This window comes from Clarias gariepinus, chromosome 1 (assembly GCF_024256425.1).
Source record: "Clarias gariepinus isolate MV-2021 ecotype Netherlands chromosome 1, CGAR_prim_01v2, whole genome shotgun sequence".
In the NCBI taxonomy this organism is placed as follows: domain Eukaryota; kingdom Metazoa; phylum Chordata; class Actinopteri; order Siluriformes; family Clariidae; genus Clarias; species Clarias gariepinus.
This window is the reverse complement of record NC_071100.1, coordinates 38,546,640-38,570,612: the sequence shown is the minus strand read 5'-3', so window position 1 is coordinate 38,570,612 and position 23,973 is coordinate 38,546,640. Positions and strand designations below refer to the sequence as shown.

The window sequence follows — 23,973 nt, the reverse complement described above, 5'->3', positions numbered from 1 at the left end:
TCTCCCCTCAGGTCTGTGTGCATGGACTTTGCATGTTCTACCTGTGCTTGTTGGGTTTCCAGCCAGGGTGTACCCCGCCTCATGCCCTAAGGCTCCTGGGATAGTGATCCTGTACACAGAATAAAGCATTATTGAAAATAAAATGAATAATTCTATTTCTATATGTTTACTTAGGTCTGTCACCTTGGTCTGGTGTCAGATGGCCATTTGGGACATCTTAACATTATTTGAACTAATATCATCCTTATTTTGTTACAGCAGTACATTTTATGCATGTGCATTATAATTATATCGATTATTTACGTAAGTCATGTCTATAGCCAACACACATGTATTTTTTAAATCAGCTTTCTGTTTGATACTGTCCACCCTTGTACATAAAGTCACATCAAAATAATTATTTGATTTAAAAAAAAATTGTATCAAGTATTCCCACGATATGGATTTTAATTGGACTATATGGACTCCCAAATGTTTTAAACCTTAATGTCAATATAGACCTGAGTTTTTAGCATTCCTATGGCTGTTAACTGTATTCTTTGCTATACAGTACGAATAAAAACATCAATAAAATAGCAAGATCATAAAATAGAGTTCTAATAAACTACGCAAAACATGACTAGTTAACAACTTTTTTCAGTGACTGGTAAAATAGAAAAGTAGCCATACAACCCTATACTGTCAATGGAATATTTATATTTAGACTTTATATATATATATATATATATATAGATTTTCCAGACACTCAGTTTGACCTTTGCAGATTTTAATCTCAAAAGGTCATTTATATTAAGATCTCATAATGTGAATTAACATTTATAGTCAAATATATTCAAGATTAAAAGTCAAGGGGCGTTCTAGTCACTTTTGATTGTGCAGAATAACAAAACGCAGTCATGGAAGTAAAAATCTTTTTTTATTTCTCTATATAATCCCCTGCCACAGTAAAGCACTTATACCATCAGGGTACAAAGTTTGTTCAGTACACCCAGAGCCATGATCAACCTGACTGCTTCACATCTGAAACGCTGGCCTCCCAGGATCTCCTTTAATGACCCAAACATGTGGAAATGGCTTGAGATGAAATCAGGACTGTACAGGGGATGTGGAAAGTTGTGGGGGCGGGGATGTGTGTACAGTTCCCACAGACAGATGCGTCTCATCCACAAGTTGGCGACAACTTATCGGTCAATTCAGGAGCCGCACTCGTTGAATGTTCGAGTGCAGTGAGCTCTGATTCAAATCTATTGAATAGCACTACATCGTGAGAGTTTTAAAATTATATGTGGGAACTTTAGAGAATCAACTGACTTCAAAGCAACTGGAACATTTTTATTTCTGTCAAAACAAATTGCTAAACTCTGACTTCTTAACTAGACTGTACATATCTGCAGTGACTGTCAAGAGAAGATGAGGATGTTCCTGTTGTCTCTGGCTTTTTTGGCGTCTCTGAAGGTTTTCCACTCAGCTCCTGGTCACGCTCCACCAGCTGTACTGACAGAAACTCTGAAACGTGAGTTTGCCTCTATAGCATCCCTCTCTCTCTCCATGAGGTACCCTCAGTGCTTTAAGTAATAATGATACACTTGATGTGATGGGAGTTTTCCAGTTTATTTAGTATCTAGTAGTAGAAGTATGCTTATTCGACTGTCACATGTGGTACCATAGTGCTGATGCATGGGTGTCTGGGTTGTTTCAGGACTATCTCTGGAAGGGGTGAAGTTAGTAGATGAGGAGGTGCAGAGAGCTCTTTATGGCATTAAGCAGATGAAAGAAGTGATGGCGAAGAACGAGGAGAAACACGAGCAGCTCATCAAGATGCTTCAAAACAGCAGAGAAAAGAAGACGGTCAATAGCAGTCCTTAAAATATGCACTGTAGCGAAGCCTAGAGTGTTAAAAGCTGAATAAACAGTTATTGGTGTTCACTTGGCTACGGACTAAAGAAATATCAAATGTGAAATATTTTCACAGGATAATGAAACAGTAACACTCTGAGAGTTTATCCGAAGCATAACGATTTAATATAACAGCCCTCTATCTGTCAACAGGAGGCGGCAGAGATGGCACGGCATGTGGTAAAGAAGTTGGACAAGGCTGAGGAGCAGTGTAAGGAGAATCTGAAAACCCTGTGGGATGAGTGTCAGCCCTGTCTGCAGGACGCCTGCATGAGCTTCTACAACAACACCTGCCGTCGCGGCTTCGCTACTTTCGCCAGTAAGGTGGGATGAAGACTGCACTGTTTCCAAAGATGATAGCATGGCTGGCACAAAGTACTGAACACCATAAGACTTTTACTTGCATCATAGTCATGTTCATGATTGATCAGAATAAGGGTGTTGATTCAACCTGTGCGGAAAAAGCTAAGTAAAAAAAATCTACAAATGTTAATAGACAAATATATGATGCACTTGAAAACGTAATTGTAAATGTGGCTTTTAAAAATGGGAACACCCTACTAAATACCCACAAACACTATTCTTGTTATTAGTATAATAATAATAATAATAATAATAATAATAATGCATGGTGGCTTAATGGTTAGAACTTTGGCCTTGCACCTCCAGGGTCCGGGTTCTATTCCTACCTTGGGTCTTGCTGTGCCTGGCTGTGCTTGGAGTTTGCATGTTCTCCCCATGCTTGGTGGGTTTCCTCCGGTTCCTTCCCTCAGTCCAATAACATGCTGATGAGGCATAGTGTGTGAATGAGTGTGCAAGTGGTTGTGTATATGTGTGTGCCTTGTGATGGACTGGTAGTCTTGTCCAGGGTGTACCTCACTCACTCCCTCACTAGTTAGAGGTTTCCTGTCTCATGTGCTTTCCCATCAAGGCATTATGTTTGTAGATATGACTGTGGAACAGATGCTATACATCCAAAAAGGCTAACAATAATTATTCTTTCTTTTTAGCTGGACGCTTTCTTCCACAAGTTAAGCACTCACTTCGGCTTACTAATCACCCGAGAAGAACTCACTGTGAACAAGAGTGCAGAGACGCCCGATCTGGATTTGAAAAGTATAGAGGACTCGTTTAACAATCTGGTCTCCAAAGTCGATAATCTTGTAAACCGCAGCATGGGACTGGTGTTCAGGTTCCACAGCAAGCTGGATGAAACACTGCAGCAGGCCTTCGCTCCAGAGCCAAAGGAAGATAAGGGGATCCCAGCACTGGATTCAGATCTTCTGCAGGGAGCAGGAATAGGACTCCAGGAAGTGTTGGAGTCCTTTGTTGACTTTACGATCAGCGTGGTGGAGGAGTTTGAATCTGTGATCACACAAGCCTTTGATGACGCTCATGGGGTCCTAGAGGAAGCAGAGATGGAACAAGGTAGATACAGAATGTCTGAAGATCTAGGTCATGACACAAGAATTGGGGATGAAATTCAAATCCACAGAACACCTTGAGGGGTAGGGGTTAGCACTATGGCCTCACAACTTCAGTGTTGAGTGTTTGAGTGCCAACTTTGGGTCTGTGTGTGTGAAGTTTGCAAGATCTCCTCTTGCTTGGTTGGTTTCCACCACATTTTAAGGACATGCAGAGTAGATTACTTGGCATTTCCAAATTCACTCTGAGTGAGTGTGTGTGTGTGCATGCTTTTTCAATGGACTAGCAGTCAGTCCAGGGTTGTGCCCCTTGTGCTGCAAGTGCCCTGGGATAATCTCCAGGCCTTCCACAACCCTGTACAAAAGAAGCGATATATCAAATGCATGGGAGTGTAAGTAAGTGAGAATTTGGTTTATTAAAAGGTTGGAAGTGCAGTAACTTTTAAACTTCAGAAGTCAGACGAGACAAAACATCATAGTGATTAAATAGGCTTGAGTCTTGTGCTCTAGAGCAGCCACATCTTTTCATATAAAATCTGGTGTCAGACTTATCTAGAAGCCTGATGATTCTGACACCAGATTTGGTACCAAAAGACTCAAGCCCATTCTGAAATGTCTGGTGTGGGTAAGTCAAGGCTTATATTGTGATAATGTGAATAATCTACACTTGTTCCAAAATCTAGAAGGTCTTCTTCAACTATTATTCAATTTTTACATGGGAATGTTCAGCCATCTTAAAACATTCCCAATCTTTGGTGGTCTACTGTAAAACCTTGTGTGATATTATGTTTCAGAAAAGCAGCTGCACCCTGTGTTTATTCAGAACAAGAAACTGTGTAGAGATCTGCGTAGACAGTCAGCAGAGTGCTGGCAGCTCCAGAGCAAATGCCAAGCCTGCGAGGAACCTCTGTTCTCTGGTAATTGTAACATCAGATGAGTTAGTGGCCAGTTACTGTATGGTGCTACAACCTTTATGTAATTGAAATGCATTACATACGCATTATGTTGTAGTCTGAGTATTATCCTTATGGTTTGCTGACATGTGTGGTCATGCTCGCCTCAGAGTGTCCAAGCATGCAGGAGTTACATATCGAACTGAACGAGATATCTGAGCTGCTGGATGTTGCTAAGGAGCAGTATGATGAGGTCCTAGGTATCGTGCAGCATCACACTGTGGACACCATCAGCTGGATCGATGACATGGCTGCCCAGTTTGGCTGGGTGGCAGAGCTTGCTGATGGTAGCGTCGCAAATGAGAACGTCTTCAGCATCACCACGGTGAGAGGAAGATGATTGAACTTAATACCAAAGGATGAAATATCCATCTCAGGACTTGATTGAAAAATTTTATAATTTCAGGTGAAGAATGAAGAGATGGTTAATGTTAATGTTCCAGGAGGAGAAACGAACACCCCTGAAGCTGACGTTAAGGTTCTGGTGAACATCTTGAATGCTCCTCCTCTTACACTCACTGTTCCAGGCAGCCTGGATGCACAAGACCATGCTTTCATTCAGTACATAGCCAATGAGGCTTTGGGATTCTACAAGAAGAAGAACAGGTAAGACATAGCTGTAGATTATGCATTTCCAGTCCTAAAGGGACCGATACCAGTATGGATTGGTGAAACCAATTATAAATCAATTACAGCATTTTTTTTTTAATATATCTGCTTGACTCAGTAAAAATCATGTATTACTTATAATTCTTTATTATAATAATAGTGTAAACAACAGCTTAGCCTTAATGCATTTTAAGAAATTAAACAACCAGGTAAAATGTTAGATGGTCTTGTTCCTGAAGCTTGATTGTTTGATCTGGTTCCATACTCTGACATTTGTATGGTACAGTCCTCTGAAGACTCAAATAAATACATTTTAAAAAGTGTTGGTTTAACAATTTAGTTCCTTGATGATTTAATATCACTTTTGACACTTTTAATCACATTTCTAATTACAGGCTGGAAGATGCCTGAGACTGCCTGGAGGAAAATCATATCTTTTACACTTGGATACACAGACGTTGCTGTAGAAGTGTGGCGTAGGTGTTACATTTCAATGTGTCCGGTACACTAGACTGTTTAAATGTAATGTATATATATATATATATATATATACAGTGGTGTGAAAAACTATTTGCCCCCTTCCTGATTTCTTATTCTTTTGCATGTTTGTCACACTTAAATGTTTCTGCTCATCAAAAACCGTTAACTATTAGTCAAAGATAACATAATTGAACACAAAATGCAGTTTTTAAATGAAGATTATGTTATTAAGGGAGAAAAACAACTCCAAATCTACATGGCCCTGTGTGAAAAAGTAATTGCCCCCCCTTGTTAAAAAATAACTTAACTGTGGTTTATCACAGTTAAAAGTTCAATTTCTGTAGTCACCCCCAGGCCTGATTACTGCCACACCTGTTTTAATCAAAAAATCACTTAAATAGGAGCTACCTGACACAGAGAAGTAGACCAAAAGCACCTCAAAAGCTAGACATTATGCCAAGATCTAAAGAAATTCAGAAAAAAATGAGAACAAAAGTAATTGAGATCTATCAGGCTGGTAAAGGTTATAAAGCCATTTCCAAAGCCTTGGGACTCCAGCGAACCACAGTGAGAGCCATCATCCACAAATGGCAAAAACATGGAACAGTGGTGAACCTTCCCAGGAGTGGCCAGCCGACCAAAATTACCCCAAGACGCAGAGACAACTCATCCGAGAGGCCACAAAAGACCCCAGGACAACAACTAAAGAACTGCAGGCCTCACTTGCCTCAATTAAGGTCAGTGTTCACGACTCCACCAAAAGAAAGAGACTGGGCAAAAACGGCCTGCATGGCAGATTTCCAAGGCGCAAACCACTTAAGCAAAAAGAACATCAAGGCTCGTCTCAATTTTGCTAAAAAACATCTCAATGATTGCCAAGACTTTTGGGAAAATACCTTGTGGACCGACGAGACAAAAGTTGAACTTTTTGGAAGGTGCGTGTCCCGTTACATCTGGCGTAAAAGTAACACAGCATTTCAGAAAAAGAACACCATACCAACAGTAAAATATGGGGGTGGTAGTGTTATGGTCTGGGGTTGTTTTGCTGCTTCAGGACCTGGAAGGCTTGCTGTGATAGATGGAACCATGAATTCTACTGTCTACCAAAAAATCCTGAAGGAGAATGTCCGGCCATCTGTTCGTCAACTCAAGCTGAAGCGATCTTGGGTGCTGCAGCAGGACAATGACCCAAAACACACCAGCAAATCCACCTCTGAATGGCTGAAGAAAAACAAAATGAAGACTTTGGAGTGGCCCAGTCAAAGTCCTGACCTGAATCCTATTGAGATGTTGTGGCATGACCTTAAAAAGGCGGTTCATGCTAGAAAACTCTCAAATAAAGCTGAATTACAACAATTCTGCAAAGATGAGTGGGCCAAAATTCCTCCAGAGCTCTGTAAAAGACTTGTTGCAAGTTATCGCAAACACTTGATTGCAGTTATTGCTGCTAAGGGTGGCCCAATCAGTTATTAGGTTCAGGGGGCAATTACTTTTTCACACAGGGCCATGTAAGTTTGGATTTTTTTTTCTCCCTAAATAATAAAAACCATCATTTAAAAACTGCATTTTGTGTTTACTTGTGTTATCTTTGACTAATAGTTAAATGTGTTTGATGATCAGAAACATTTAAGTGTGACAAACATGCAAAAGAATAAGAAATCAGGAAGGGGGCAAATAGTTTTTCACACCACTGTATATATATATATACATATATTTAAAGTTTTTTATAGAGCAATAAAGCAAAGGTCACAAACTCAGTGACAGAATGGATATTAAAAAAACATCTGGGGGCGGGGGGGAAAGTTGATTTATGCACGATACTATATAATTTGGATTTTGGTAATGAACTGCACTCTGTCCATGTTTTGTAGATGATATACTGTATATGCTTGTGCATTCAGAATGTGCATTTCAGATTAATGACACAATTGATTATGCGGGTCTCACTGATGCACTGTTGGTCTAATAAACTGATTTACAAGAGGTGTTCAGGTTAAATGAAGGAATTAAACCAATGACGTTTATAGGAGACTTTAAGCACAGTACAGTGATGAGACTCTTAGTCGCAGTAATATCTGAATGTTTTAAAGAATGCCTGACCTCAAATCACGTCATTTCCACATATTTGGGTCATTAATGGGCCAGGGGTAGCTCAGTGGTTAAGGCATTGGACTATGGTTCGGAAGATCCCAGGTTCAAACCCCACAACCACCGAGTTGCCACTGTTAGGCCCTTGAGCAAGGCCCTTAACCCTCAACTGCTCAAATGTATAATGAGTTAAAAAATGTAAGTCGCTCTGGATAAGAGTGTCTGCTAAATGCCTAAATGTAATGGAGTTCCTGTTGAGTGTTTCAGACGTGAAGCATGCAATCTAATCATGTGTTTTACTAAGAAAACTTTCTACCTTGATGGTATTCAAGCACTATTGACACAACACCGGGATAAGTGCATTAGTGTAGCAGAGGATTATTGAGAAATCAAGGTAGTTTTTACTCTCATAACTATGTTCTATTATTCTGCGCATTAAAAAGTCCCGGTTTGACTTGAACACACCTTGATCTTAAGTGTAATGTTTCATGTTAGCTAAATGGAGTCGGATCTAGAAACACTTGTGTCTGTAATAGTGTTTATTCTTCTAGCATAATGATTATACAATAAACACTATGAATTTCCAGGGTTTATTTGTCTTTTAAATGTGCATTTTATTTGCATCAGATGAGCGTGATGGAATAGAACATGACCTGCCTTCGCAAATAAATGAAGCTTTAACCAGAAGACTGCCTAAATGATTACTTTAGCTATACTCATTTACAGGAATAAATCATGGTGTCCTTCTGTTTTTTTCTTCCTGACCAAAAGACTTGTCTCATTTGTTTTTTTTGACCATGCCCGACTTTATAACCTGTACTTCCTCATGGTCCTGTGTGAGACATTCCTTGTGCACCAAAATGACAAGTAGCATTATGCTACACTGTAACACAATCAATCACAATGTGAAAACGTGACCATGTGCATCATGGAAACGTGGGATATCAGCATTGTACTGTATGAATTATGAATATAATGTATCAATTCCACAGTTTAAACACCAGAGGTCTCAGTCTGCTCGGTGAGTCTCCCACAGTTCAAAGACATTCAGGTTAGTCTAACTATCATTCCTAAATTGCTCATAGTGGGTGAATGATCGTGTGTATGTGACCCCTTCCAGGGTGGAAGTGCCTTCGCCTCGTGCCCTAAGTTTCCTGGGATAGGCTCCGGCCCCGCCCCGCGACCGTGAATACAGGAAAAAGTGGAATAGACAATGATCATTATAGATTACAACACAAAACCATGTTATAACTGTTCGAGAGCTCTCTTTTAAGCAGAATTTAAATGACATCCACCTCCCACTGTGATTTACAGTACCTGAAAAAGAGATCAGGCGTTTTAGCCAAGCTTGGAGCTTCATTATCAGTTAACTCCATGCCTCAGGTGCTGCTACGGAGCTCATTAGGTTTAAATTAATAATTTTCCCGCCAGTCAACGCCATTTATTCAATCCAATTCAATTTGTGAATATGTAAATTGTAAAATGTATAATAGCTATTGCTGACAAAATGACAGTATGAAATCTTATGTACTGTATGTATATATAAATGCATATTGTTTTTTTTTGTAGACTTTTTAAGACTTATTAAATGTTGTTTAAATATCTCTGAGGATCTAATCCTATCAGATCAGGACTGGAACAGATCATTAAGCTCTTGGGATGATGCATTCTGCACATGCTTAAGCACTTTAATCATTCCTCTTAACAATACATCATAATGAATAAAATTAGATCTTGTGGCATGAAAGCAAATTTGCTTATTAGGAGAGCAACTCGGATTCATTTGCAAAGGAAATAAATATCCAATGATGATAGTATGATGGTTGACGTATTTAGACGTATTTTAACAGAACGTGTGTCAAATTTCTGCAGCCACTTAAGACTTTGTTTAGCCAAACAACAAACGTTTCCTGACTCGCTCCTCCAAAACACCCCAAAGTGGCTCAATAATATTTAGATCTGGTGACAGTTCAGGCCTTGGGAGATGTTCAACTTCACTTTCATGGTCATCAAACCACTCTGTCGAAAGCCTTGCTGTGTGTACTGGTGCATTATCATCCTGATACACAGCACTGTCTTTAGGATACAATGTTTGAAACCCTATTGGGTGCACATGGTCCTCCAGAATATTTTGGTAGTTCTTGGCAGTAATGCGCCCATTCAGCACAAGTATTGGGCCTAGGGAATGCCATGATATTGCAGCCCAAACCATCACTGATCTACACCATGCTCCACTCTGGGCATGCAATAGCCTTGGTGGTACGCTTCTTCTGGGCTTCTCCACACGTAACTGTCCCGGATGTGGGAAGACACTGAAGGTGGACTCATCAGAGAACAATACGTGTTTCACATTGTCCACAGCCCAAGATTTTCGCAGCTGGCACCAATGAAACCGATGTTTGGCACTGGCACGAGTGACCAAAGGTTAGGTTATAACAGCCCGGCCATGTACATTGACCCTGTGGTGCTCCAGATGAACAGTTTTGGTGGAAACAGGACAGTTGAGGTGCACATTTAACAATCCAGGTTAGCACCCGGACATCCCTTTCAGACAGCTTCCTCTTGCGTCTACAGTTACTCCTGTTGGATGTGGTTCGTCCTTCTTGGTGGTATGCTGACATTACCCTGAATAAGCTGTCTTGGTCACAGAGGCGCCAGCGAGACGCGCACCAACAATTTGTCCTCCATTGAACTCTGATATGTCACCCATAATGTTGTGTGCATTGCAATATTTTAAGCAAAATTGTGCTATATTTTTGCTATATAAACCTTTACACTCTGCTCTTACTAGTGGAATGTGCAATCAATGAAGATTGGCCACCAGGCTGGTCGAATTTAGACATGAAACCTCCAACACTAAATTGGCCAAATTTTCAGTTTCATTGTCCAACATGAACCTGTAAAAACAAACAAAAAACAAACTTATTTATAATGAAGATTGTTGACTTTAATGACTGCATATACGTATAGAGATCTGAATCCTAATACAAACATGAAATTCGGACCTCGGCTCAGAGAAAGATTTTATTGATCGGACTCTTTTAAAATTTTAATTAAGTACACCTAATCTACAGTAGTGCAAAAATTGTACAACTACATGGGAAGTTTTATTTATTTTTTTTACTTTCTGATAATGTAATGTTTAAAATAATATTTTTTGACCGATAACTTTGGAGCAAATTGAGATTTGACAAAAGATTGTACTTATTGTACAATTTAATTTTTTGATTCCTCCATCCTCCAGGAAATGAACTTATGAATTATGAATAGTTCTTGTGTCAAAATCGGGAGCTTTAAATATTCCCAAATAATTTAAATATTAAAACTGACCCTACTCTCCTCTCGGCCCGTTCACACTCCTGGGATTTCATGGGCTTCATTAGAGCAAACGGTGCCAATGGATTCCTATGAATATATTGTGTACAGTACATTGCTTTAAAGTTTTCTGTGCTCCTGCTTGTAGACAGGTGAGCTTTACTGTGTTTGAACTGTGCGTCAGCAGTCATGCACACAAAGCCAGAGACGAGTCAAAAGCATTACATACAACTTTATTTTTCACTGTACAAATTATTTAGGTTAGTAATTCGTTGCCAACATGACGGTACACCCCCCAACCCCCCGCCCCCGTACTCAGATTTCAACCCTGCAGCCAAAGCGCATCAGTTCTCGTCTTCAAAAAAGTCTCCATGAAAGAACAAAAGCGAATCATCAAACTGGTCCATAGCCCTTTGAAAACCAGACAGATTTCTGGGGAAAAGGGAGAGAGGAGGGGTCCGTGCTTATGACGGAGCCCCCTGAGACGGAGACAAAGGGACAATGACACAGGAGAACAAAGGTAAACCCTCTCTACTGACAGGAGGCTTTTCAGCTTTGCTCCTTCACAATGCGAGTGTTTGGTTCACACGAAGTGCATTTAAACTGACGTCAGAAACCGCCGGCAGACACAACACAGCTCCATATGTGTAAACTCTTAATATAGGGTTACTAGTTTTCTCTGCTTTCTATACCAACTAAATTCACATTTATAGATTTGCATCCAGGCGCATTTCAAACACAGCCATTAAATCAGTTTAAATTAAATACCCAGAAAGTCCATGTTTTCTGTTCCCAATTTTAAAACTCTCTCATTCAGCACTTCTAAGATTTTTAGTATTTAGTGTATTTTTTTTTAACCAACGGTGCTCGTATTAGAATTGTAATCGCCAACCCGTGGAGAGCGACAGAGTTGCAGAAAGTGATGGAACAGCCTTATTAAGAAGGACATGATTTCATCTATTCCTAAAAAGTATCTCAGTGATACAAACATGAACGGTTCTGTTCCAATATGAAATGTAGGGGTTTTATTATTTCTTTAACAGAGTATGAACAAACAGCGCATACACTATTGTTGATTCCAACACTAAACATTGTAAAACGTATTCGTAGACCTGAAGAATTCATCTGATTCACTGATTTTGGTGCTCTTATAATAAAATCAAATTCTAGACTGAACAGCTTCAACACTGATTCTCTGAAATTAAGTCTCTGAACTTATAGTTCTATAGTCTGAGCTCTTAATGATGGAGGTGAGAATGTGATCATGAGGCATAAAGCTCTTCAATTCCACATTAAAGGTGACTTAACATTCAAGCAGAATTGGGGGCTCAATTTTGTTTTTCTGGCGAGAAAAACCAAACGATGTGCATTAGATCATCCATGGTGGGAATAACATGGAATTCAAACTCCGGGAAGTATTATGCTGATTAAACAGAGACGTTTTTAGAGAATTACAGACATAAAACACTGAAGAATAAAAAAATAAAATAAAAATGATGTGCACAAATTATAAACAGGTTTGTCCCAGAACTGGCACTTGGCAGAACTGACACAAGGGATCCATGTCTTAGTGTACGCTTACTGCAGTGTTTGGATGCCTTTTTTTTTTGGCTGGCACTAAGAAAAAGTTCTTAAAAATAAATCATCAATTATGATGGATCAAGTCTTAACAGATTACAAAAAAATCATGTCTTTTTATTAATTAATTCATTCATTCATAAAAATCTTTCCCATTTATTTTTCACCACTATTTTAACTTACAAAGTCGCACTCTTTCATCTCGGTCATGCTTACACTCTGCTCATACATTCATAATGGCAAATATTCTCTTTCTCGTTCTCTCTCGTTCTCTATTCATCTCCCCATCACAGCATCACCGACAGTCTGAGGCAATACCGTCGTTTTCAACCACAGTTATTGGTCACTTTTTTTTTCTTTTTTAAACAAACTAACAAAATTATTGAAAAAAAAAAAAGAAGTGTAATGAAGGTAAAAATCAATGATACCAAAAAAAAAGAAAAAGAGGAATCAGTTCTCGATCTTAAAACTGGCAGAAAACATAGTGTTTGTGGGAAAACTAAAAACAATAAAAAAAGAAACTGCAGACAGACATTTATGCAATCAGCACTACGGTCATTACTTTCTCTCCAGCTTCCTCTCTGTTCCAAACCACTTGCTTCCCCTAAAGAATTCCACTTCACACTTATCCTGAACTCAACATAGGGTTAAACAAAAACCAAAAAAATCTAAAGGGTGTTAAGTGGTGCCTTGAACACCGCTGAAAACAGAACAAAAACAGGAGCAAATGTGTGTGGATGGGTCAGGGGGAGAAGCAGCAAGCCGGTTGGCCACCAAGCGGGCAGCTCACAGGTTGTCTCCGGGCTGGTACTGCGGCTCGGTGGCGGTGAAGTAGTCCTCTAGGAAGGACTGGATGTACTCGAAAGTGGGTCGCTCGTCAGGTTCTTTCTTCCAGCACAGATGCATCATCTCATGCAGAGACTCGGGACAGCCCTGAGGACACGGCATCCTGTATCCTCGCTCGACCTGCTCCAGAACCTCTCTGTTCACCATGCCTACACGAAGCACACACACATGATCAGGGCAAAAGTTAGATTTTTATTTGTAAAACAATGCTGGAGGCGTCCAAAATATGCAATAATCTCTATTGAACAGTTGATATTGAGATGTATCTGCTACTTATGATCAGTAAACCCTTCATAACGACTCTAATCTGAGGTGATGTTTGGTAATTGGTGATTTTCGAGGCTGGTTACTCTAAATGAACTTCTCCTCGGCAGCAGAGGTACGTTTTGGTCTTCCAGAGAAGGTCTACACCAGAGCCGGTTTCATCATGGTGCTTGTTGGTTTTTTTTTAAATGCACTTGACAATACTGTTCTTGCAAGAACTATTCCAGAACAGCTGACCTTCATATCTTAAAATAACAACTGACTGTTGATGTTACTTAATATCCTAATAACATAAAGGTTATTTAATAGTATTGGTCTAGAATGTAGAAAAGAAATCTTTTAAAAATGTTCTAATGGTTAGAACTCAATGCACACAGACTTAAGGAGGGAATCGAACCCGGACCCTGGAGGTGAGAGGCGACAGTGCTAACCACCACACCTCATGGTTAATACCACTCATTTAACCCTTGATTAAACTAATAAAAACTGAATTAAAACCACAATTAGAAAAATCCAATTAGTGCGATTCTTATCGTGCTTAATCGTATTTAAAAACATGCAACCCGAAGCATTTATATTTCATTTCACTTAAGTGCTTAGATATTGTTCCAGTCGTCCAAGGCTTTCAGGTTCACTGCAGTGAAAAAGAGCCGGCCAACGTTCCACCAATCATTCACCACGGGTGTGCAGCAGGAAACGCGTGGTGATCACAAATATCAGGCGATGACCGTTAAAACAGCGACATGCCTAAAAATGTGCACATCCAGTGTTTGGGCAATTGTTAATGGGTTTAAAACAGCCAGAGCTGTACTGAAGAGCGATTAGAGAAGCTAAAATGTCTCCACAGATGACCAGAAATGATTTGTAGAAATCAGCAGCATTTCTGGATATTTCAGACCCAGTGCACAAAGTGAAGCCCATGGAGACTAAGTCTTCCCAAAGCTGTTATGGAAGAACTTGAGTGGTTTACACAGAGTCGTGACTTCAACCCTACTGAACACCTTTGTGATGAACTGGGATCCAGAGTGTAACCTGGGCTTTCTTGTCTTCGCCTAACAACAGTCTCAAAGCTCGCTAATGTACTTGTGGCTGAATAAGCACGCTCCGAAATCTAGTGGAAAGCTTCCCAGAATAGCGGATTCTCTTCAAGCGGATTTCTCGTAAATGGAAAACCAAATCCAAATTAATGCCCAAGGTTTTAGAACAGGATGTTCAACAAGCACATACAGTCTGATGATCAGGTCTCTACAAACCTTTAGCCAAATATATAATAACGCATGTGTTTTTTTCCTGTCTTAGAATAAATGTATTAAAAATTAAGAGTTTTCATAGAACCATTCCTTATCAATACCAACTGGTTTTTTTTTATTCTGCGGTCATGTATAAACATAATAAAAATCGAATAACAAACATTTATTTTGAAGTCAAAAAGTAATAGACATGTGGACTATACCAAGTACCCCCTTGCTGCTTCTACAGTATTTAAGAGGGAAAGCTGCAGTCAGGTGCTGCCAATCATCAGCCCTTGATTAACTTATCATCAGGACGTGTGCATACATCTATGAAGCAGAACTTTTGGCAGTTTGCTGGTCTGGAGCATTCAATCTTAAACTCCAAATTCTAAGGAAAGGATTTTATAACATGTTACTCTGAGAAAGATTACTCACACATGAAAAGCGTTCAAGCATTCAAACAGTTGCCAGGACGTCCCAGCACATTCACCCCATGCTATAGCACCCAAGTGCTGATTTTTTTCATGTTATACATGTGAAAATGTATGTGCCAAAAAAGCTACTTCTGAAATTTATGAAACATAAATGAAGCGACTATTGCTTTTCTTAAAAATGTCAGGTTGCTAACATCAGTTATTTTGGCCAGATGATTTTCTGCCCTAAAAATGGTCAGGTTTCAGTGTTATACTGTCTAGCTTCAAACAATAAGAATTATTCTTATTTCTTTATGAGTACTGATACCAAATTTTGTGTGAGTTTTTCGAAGTACATGACCTGTAAAAAATTGCTACTTAAATAGTTTTTTGGTAAAAGCTTCAAAAGCAAAAGATCTGTAGTGTCCGTAACCATGTCAAATTCATGTTGCAATAACTGGCTTGTGTTACCGGCACCAGCCTTGGACATCTTGTAGTCACTGAGTCAATCATGAACTCATGTATTCTAGAGTCGGTGTATTTAGTATTACGCACATGTTTTTATGCATCATTTTAGTAAAATAGAGAATATAACGGTGTTAACCTTAAGGGAGATTGTGCATATGCGAACGCCTAAAAACCTCAATAAACTGAAGCAATATCGTAAAGAAGAATAGACCAGAATTCCTCCACAGTGAAGTGAGAGACTCATAAAGGAAGTCATAAAGGAAATGATTACTTCAAGTTATTACTGCTAAACATGAATCTACAAGCTATTGAATCCTAGAGGGTACTTAGTATTGCACTTTTTTTTTTTTTTTTTTGGTTTTATTTTTGTTAAATAAATTATGTTAGAGTGGAAAAAAAGATATATAATGTTTGTCTGAGGTTGCACTTGCCCAATCTCATTGCCTATTGAGACCCAATATGATCAAATCATTTTTATTATGTTTTTCCATAAAAACATATGGAATTATAAGAGGGGGCACTAACTTTTACACATAACCATGTTGAGCCAGTAAATATTTCATAGATGACTGGAGAATCATCTCCCAGTAGACTAGACTTCACATCTAACCTGTCTTGAAGTGGCCTGTTAGCACCATCTCCTTTTAATCGATAACTCTTACATGGTTTAGTCTCGGCGGACGCTTGATAAACCTCAGCGCCTTTCACACGGCTTGTCTAAGTGCCTGCTCGAGAACACCTAATAAGAGCTTTGCATCGGTTTAAGTGATCGTTACGGTTTGCTTCATTTGGGTTCCCGGCAGCCTCGAGCCTTCATCACTCGACCGAGGAGGCCGTCTGACGCTTGACGCCTGCCTCTCCACCCCGCTGATGTGCAGTGCCTAATGCCGAGCTCAGCCTGTCACGAGCTGTCTAATGTGGAAGTTTAAACCCCTCAGTGTGCATTACTGAGTACGTGAACACCCAAGGATCCCAGCCATGATTGAGGAGTTCATCGATTATGTATGAGCTCTAACGATGCTGAAATGATGAGCGCGGAAGTAACGGGGAAGAGGAGGGATTGCATTCAGGCCTTGATCGTGTCTGGGGTTTTTTCTTCTTCTGAGAATTCTTTATTTGGAGATATGAAAAGATAAATGAAATGACATTTTTATTAAGATAAAAAAAAAAGAAGATTTTATTCTTGGCTAATTTGGAAATCCTGGCATTTCAATTAGAGAAGAGCAAATCGAGGAAAACAGAAATTTCTGATACTAATGAGTTCTGATTCTGATGAGTTCTTCAAATCTTCTAAAAATTTTTTTTTAGAAGTATATGAACTGTAAAATCGTTACTTAAATAGTTTTTTGGTAAAAGCTTCAAAAGTAAAAGATCTGTAGTGTCCGTAACCATGTCAAATTCATGTTGCAATACCATAACAATTCCACATTTAGGAATAATACACTTTTTTAGGTTTATGTCTTTTCATGTGAAATCTAAATTTGAATGATTAAAAAAAAAAAAATTACGGACACTACATAAAAGGGTGGAAAATTGTATTTAGAAATTATTTTATTTGATACATAAATTAATGTGTGTGCATATTTACAAAAAACAAAAAAAAAAAAAAAAAAACAAAGCATAGATCGGGTGATAAGCATCAGGCATTATGAAAAAGTACCTATGATCCTATCTGAAATTTAACGTATTTTCACCTAGGTGAGACACTTATGGTCACCGTTATTATGTTTTTTTCATGTAGCGCATGATAGTTAAAAGCAACAGTAAAGTAAAGCATAAAGTAAAGGATTCCAAAGACATTTATAATAAGCTTGTACTGACTTTATAGTATATAGTTGTAGTAATGATCATTATCGCACTACCTGGTGTCACCAGAAAAGGCACGGGTTTCTCACTGTCTCGTTAGAGGTCTAAATATAAATCTACATCCAGACTTCAGTAAGGCTGCTTTGTCTATCATTAAAAGTGCTACTAAAAAAAAAAAAAAAAAAGCCCCAAACATATCTGCCTCTTTCCACAAAACGGGTTTGAATCTCACGATACCACAGCCGTCCATATTACACAATATATACACAAATTTATTTATTTATTTATTTAATCAATATAAAATGACAAACAGAACTACAAGATAAACACTTGTCACAAAGAGGAAGGGATGAATAACCCAGTTACTGGAGTGGCTAGGAGGGCGTGGTGAATGCAGCAGGAGAGCCTTAGGCTTGGCCAGCACAGATGGCAATAAATAAAAACCGGTGCCCAGTCAGCCTCCACGCCTGCCTCAGCCAGATGGCAGTCTATGATCAGTCATCACACATCCAGCAGCATCCAGCAGGTGGCGCCCCAGCTCATATGTGCTGTGTCCTTGATAAGGATCCAACATGCAGCCTTTGTTAAGCTGGCTACCAGTGAAGGTGCTAATTAAAGTTGGGTCATGTTACAATGGCAGCTGCCCTGCATGCCTGGGTGAAAACTCTCTTAACCAAGCAGCTACATGATGCAGAACAAAAGGCTTTAAATATGGCCTGGAATTCGTACAGTGATTTTGCAAGTTGTTAGAGCTGTGTTCGTGTGTGTGTGTGCGTGAGAGAGAAGGAAAAATGATGATGATGATGATGAATGTGTGTCTCACCTGGGTATGGCACTCTGCCTTTGGTGACCAGCTCAGTCAGCAGGATACCGAAAGACCAGACGTCAGATTTGATGGTGAAGCGGCCATAAAGAGCTGCCTCGGGTGCTGTCCATTTAATGGGGAACTTGGCTCCTAGAGAAACAGAGTTTACTGTCAGAAAGTGATTGTATTTCTTTTGCTCGCTGCTTTCAGACACAGTCATGTGCCATCTGAAGTTTCGAAAGCTGCACTAAGGGGGGGGGGGGGTGTGTGGCTGGGGGGGTGGACGGGAGGGGGGTGGACGGGAGAGACAGTGCGTATATACATATACATACATACATACATACACACACATACATACATACATACATACATACACACATACATACATACATACAAACATATACAGCTATACATCTCCTTATAATAATATATGGAAAAATATGTATAGTTTATATACATTATTAATACATAATATTTCAGATACTTCAGGAAAAAAATACTATAATATTATTACAATATATTATCTAAATGTATACATATTTTTATGCAAAATCTATTGCTATACACTATATATTGATATATAATATTGTTAATATTACATTAATATAATATCAATCATACTATTTTTCTTTTTATAAAGTTATAAAATTTAGTTTTGAAAATAAAATTATACAACACACTGCAACATGCAACATGTTGATTTTATAAAATTCGATTCGTTTACACACACATGATAAGTCACAAGGTGCTGGAGGAGACGCGTCCAACAAAACATGTATTTTAGCTCAATAAGTTAAACATATTGTAAAACCAGGATAGATGACAGGGTGATGGTGTACAAGCATACAACTATATACAAGTATAGTCCTTGCTTTAATAAGGGCGTCCCTTCACCTGTCCACAGGCAAATCACTTGGCTATAATAAGTGTTTACTCCGAGTCTGGACTTGAGTCGTGAGCTGCTCTGTAATCAGTCTTACCAAGTCTGTCTCTCTGTATCAGATGGATCGCTCCTAATCCAGGAATTCTCAATCTCAACCACTGATACTGATTCATTTTATTAAATAATCCAACCCATATATTTGTGCAGTAAAATGACCAACTTTAGAGGGCAAAACTTTACACCATACTGGAGTAAGTTCACGGGATGTCCAGAAGACCACAGGAAGCCCCTGAGATAGCTGTTACTGAGCAGGTTTAATCTTAATCCAGGGTGGAGGAAGCAAGAAAGACAGAAAGCAAATCAAAGCTCTAATCAGTCCATCAGGTCCTCCAGCAGGGGGCATTTGGGGATGCAGTGACACATAGTGGGAGGATGCTGCGAGCAATTTTCTGCAGCTGCCAGACACCAATTTCTAGTTACACTGAAAGATCCTGAAGGTCTGGTTTATGCTTACAAAACATTTAAACGGCTGAATTGCTGCATAGACGACTCTTTCTTTAAACGAATAAATTCACACTGCAGACTTAAAGATATGCATACTGTTACATATTTTTTATTCTTATGCATAACTTTCTTGGAGTAATGCATACTTGTCTGCCTTGTTGCACCACATTACCAAAAAAAAAGAAGGAAAGAAAAAAAAAAATCCTTGTATATGAGAACTTGTGAGTACTTTGCAATAAACCTGATTCTGATCCGGAAAAAGTTAACGAACCCAATCAATGATTAGCTGCCTGGATCTTTTCAACCTTCAATCATTCTGCCGAAAAAAAGCCTATAAGCTTGATTATCTGGCCTCGCCCCTTTATATTGCACATACTTTTTGCACATACAGTATTGAGTGCATAAGTATTCACCCCCTTTGATTTTGTCTACAACCCAGTACAACCCATAATCATTCATAAATTGGGGTTATTATCGAATCAATATATTAAATAATTTTTTATTTATTTAAATAAATAAATATTATTGCCCCTGCAGAAGTATAGTCTATAATACTGGAAAGTTGGGAGGCAAGATGTAAGATCATGTGAGATTCCGACTGCATGCATGGAACTGAATGTGCTACTTCCAATGAATAATTTTAAACCGATTAAAATATTTCTGTAAATCACGTTATAATATTAATTTTCCCTATATCTATAAAAAGTCTCATCCCAATAACTGTATGTCCCTTCCAGTTCTGATTTGTAACACTACAAAACATGAAGCAGTTCCAGGGGGGCCAGTGTGCAAGTGGCTTTCATTAATAACCCAGACCCAAAAAACACATCCTACAACCATGCACGGACCTTGTCTTGCGGTGTATTCGTTGTCCTCGATCAGCCTGGCCAGGCCAAAATCAGCGATCTTGCACACCAGGTTTTCTCCCACAAGGATGTTGGCTGCCCGCAGGTCCCTGTGGATGTAATTCATCCTTTCGATGAAGGCCATGCCATCGGCGATCTGCAGGAGGAGATTACAGAAAAAAAAAAGGGAAAAAAAAAAAAGATTCCTTCAAGGAAACAATGGTAGCATTAAGGAAACGATGTTAGCAATTACAGTCAAGGACATTAGCAGTTTAATTAAAGGCACAAATAGCCTTCATTAGGACAATTACAGAATCCAAAATTAGCTCGGCAGATCGGGGCGAAAAAATCTTAAATAGCTCCATGTCAGTGTTAGGGTGAGGAATACATGGACATGGGAAATGGTAGCTAAATTTCCAGTGCATCAACTGACAGGCACTCATTTAAAAAGCTGTCCAAATGATTTATGTTTATAAAGCACAAACACCTCTCAGTGGCAGAGACGAGACAAGATGCGAGAAGGCTTAATTAAGACAGTGTAGTACTGACAGCAGCTTGAAGAACACCAAAAAATAAACAGAGAGAGGGGGGGCAGGCAATATGCTGGTTTAAGAGCAAAGAGCAAATCTGCACTGGCACATTAAAGCGGAGCGGTCCCTCAGGAGAGGAGGTTAAGAGCTCCAAGCGTTGAGTGGAAATGAGGAGGAGAGCGCCCGGAAACGGGCAGAACCTGCAGATGGCGAAATGCCGCAGCGCGTTAAACTGCCGTGACAGGCGGACTGGGAGAGAAAGTTCTGCCAGACATTCCTCAGAGCAAAACTAGACAGCTGACTGTTGACACGTGGAGCAGTAAACAGCTGCCTCTAAACTCGTCCATAAGACATGACAAGACTGAGAAATGGGAAAGATGTGGCGCGAAAGGACTACAGGCAGTTCCTACAGTCGATGTTGCGAAGGAAAGAACAGAGAGTGATGTGCTCTTACCTGTGCTGCCATGTCTACTAGCTGTGGAAGCTTGAGATATTTGCCTTCGCCTTCCTTTAGAAAGTCCAGCAAACTCCCTAGGAGAGAGAGAGAGAGAGAGAGAGAGAGAGAGAGAGAGAGAGAGAGAGAGAGACAACGATTAAATTTGAAAAAATTCTGTTAAATTGAATTAACAGAAGACTTCAAGCACAGTACTGTGATAAGACTTTTAGCCACGGTACAACAGAGAGGTGAAAACGTTTTAAAGAATGATGTACGTCTGCGAATGACATTTCGGACCGAGGTGGCTCGGAGCCCACTGCAGTCGCTCCTGTGAACATTCAGCAAGTGGAACGCCTGATCCTTGAAAATCGAGGGATAATTAAATCTAAAGAACCGTACAGACAACCATCACCAACACCACTTGCATGTTACAGAATCGCAGCTGGAAGTTATTGTCACAACTCCTGTATGGTCCTGACCTCGCTTCAAGCCATTTCCATGCCATGTCTAGGTTGTTATTGGAGTTCCTGGAAGGCCAGCGTTTCAGCTGTTAAGCTGGAGCCGATAATGCATCCGACATACTGAGAAAACCTTCTACCTTGATGGTATCTGAGCTGTAGTGAAAAGCTACAAAGAGAGAATTAAAGGGAGTTTTTATTTTCCTCTCGTAACTTTGCTTTGTTACTCTGCACAATTGAATGCCCCATATATTTAAAAATCTTTTAAAAATTCTTACATTACAGTAGATCCAACAATTTTTTTAAAAATGTTAGAGCTTTCATTTATATTCGTGACACAAAGCAAGTTTTAAACAGATGTCTGAATGTGTGAACTCGTATCACATGGTTTTTGGAATGACTAACCCTATGTTAACCTTCACACTCACAATGTGACCATTCTCTTTCGATGTACGTGCACAATACACAGCTCCGATGTCAATAATGACTGTCGCAGGCGGCAAAGCATTAGTGTGACATTTGAAACTTTTTTTTCCCACTTCTATGCAAAATACGCGATGCAAGTACGAAGCTCCAAAAAGACATTTTTTCACATACGAAATTGTGTGTGGTTGGTTTTAGGTTTCTTAGTTTAGCAAATAGGGGATTCACAACTTTTAACACACTTTCATGGCATGGCACACTTTTTTAAATGGCAGTTAAAAGTGATGAGTACAAATCATATACATTACAGTGCAAAAGTCTTAGGCAGGATATTATCTTTATACACGTTAAACATGGTTATCATGTCTGCACTATTATGCACAAAAATTCTTCACTATTCCCAAACATAACTTAAAAATCGATAAATCAATAACATTACAGAAGATTTGCATGCCTGTAAAGAAAGCAATGTGACTAAATTTCCAGAACACCATGTATTTTCACACTCAGTAAAACCTTCCAGCTGTTTACCTTACAGTAGTCTAAAAGTCTGCACATACAAAAAAAAATGCCATTAAGCAAAGATGCCTTTGATGCTATACAGAGCACCAAAATAAACAGACAATATTTTGGTGGAAAACTCCTCTTTGCTTTAAATTAAATCAGTAGCTGTTGGATAGAAGATCTGTGCAGGTTTATAAGCAAAACAGCTGGGAGGTTTTACTGAGTGTGCTGGAGAATATGCACAGTCACTCTTATTTTTCATGCAAAACCCAGGAGCCTAGACATTATGGTCCTGATTATGGTGTCTGTTTAGAACGGGACAGCAGTCAGCGCACGATTAGAACGGGACAGCAGTCAGCGCACGATTAGAACGGGACAGCAGTCAGCGCACGATTAGAACGGGACAGCAGTCAGCGCACGATTAGAACGGGACAGCAGTCAGCGCACGATTAGAACGGGACAGCAGTCAGCGCACGATTAGAACGGGACAGCAGTCAGCGCACGATTAGAACGGGACAGCAGTCAGCGCACGATTAGAACGGGACAGCAGTCAGCGCACGATTAGAACGGGACAGCAGTCAGCGCACGATTAGAACGGGACAGCAGTCAGCGCACGATTAGAACGGGACAGCAGTCAGCGCACGATTAGAACGGGACAGCAGTCAGCGCACGATTAGAACGGGACAGCAGTCAGCGCACGATTAGAACGGGACAGCAGTCAGCGCACGATTGGAACGGGACAGCAGTCAGCGCACGATTACAAGCCCTCTCTCCACATCTCCAGGAGATGCAATTTAAGCAACCATCAACTCACCTGTCCTATGCTAGAGTGAATATAGCATTATGGACACAATCTTAGTTACCCATTCACTCACCCACACGCAGTGCAATATTTATGATTGTAGTGTGCAGACTGACTCTTAATGATCCCTGCCAAAGTCTAGACGGCTACACCTGCACATTAAAATTCACACACTGCATTAATACTAATTACAGAGCCCATCCTGAGTGTATTACCTTTGCCCATGTACTCAGTCACGATGTAAATGGGTTCCTCAGACACGACGGCATAAAGAGGCACCAGCTTGTCATGCCTGAGCTTCTTCATGATCTGGGCCTCCTGAAGGAATGCCTCGGGGGACATGGTGCCAGGCTTCAGCGTCTTAATCGCCACCTTGGTGGTACCGTTCCAGGTGCCTGAACCAGGGAATAG

The 23,973-nt window shown here is 39.7% G+C and overlaps 2 protein-coding genes across 2 annotated transcripts in view; one reads left to right on the top strand and one right to left on the bottom strand.

Annotated features, from left to right (window-relative positions):
* The first annotated feature begins 1,410 nt into the window (after nt 1-1,410).
* clul1 (clusterin-like 1 (retinal)) lies at nt 1,411-5,305 on the top strand. The gene is made up of 8 exons (XM_053504283.1): nt 1,411-1,513; nt 1,700-1,848; nt 2,050-2,220; nt 2,907-3,324; nt 4,115-4,237; nt 4,384-4,598; nt 4,680-4,879; nt 5,278-5,305. Exons 1-8 carry the CDS (start codon nt 1,411-1,413, stop codon nt 5,291-5,293), a joined length of 1,395 nt encoding a protein of 464 aa, XP_053360258.1. The 3' UTR covers nt 5,294-5,305.
* Nucleotides 5,306-10,977: 5,672 nt separating this feature from the next.
* yes1 (YES proto-oncogene 1, Src family tyrosine kinase) overlaps nt 10,978-23,973 on the bottom strand; it is a 56,590-nt gene continuing 43,594 nt past the window's right edge. Inside the window, exons 8-12 of the mRNA XM_053492876.1 lie at nt 23,778-23,957; nt 21,394-21,470; nt 20,413-20,566; nt 18,196-18,327; nt 10,978-13,338 (exon numbers count right to left, since the gene is read on the bottom strand). Of these exons, the coding sequence (XP_053348851.1) occupies nt 13,130-13,338; nt 18,196-18,327; nt 20,413-20,566; nt 21,394-21,470; nt 23,778-23,957 (752 nt within the window). The 3' untranslated portion in view covers nt 10,978-13,129. The remainder of the gene's footprint in view (nt 13,339-18,195; nt 18,328-20,412; nt 20,567-21,393; nt 21,471-23,777; nt 23,958-23,973) is intronic.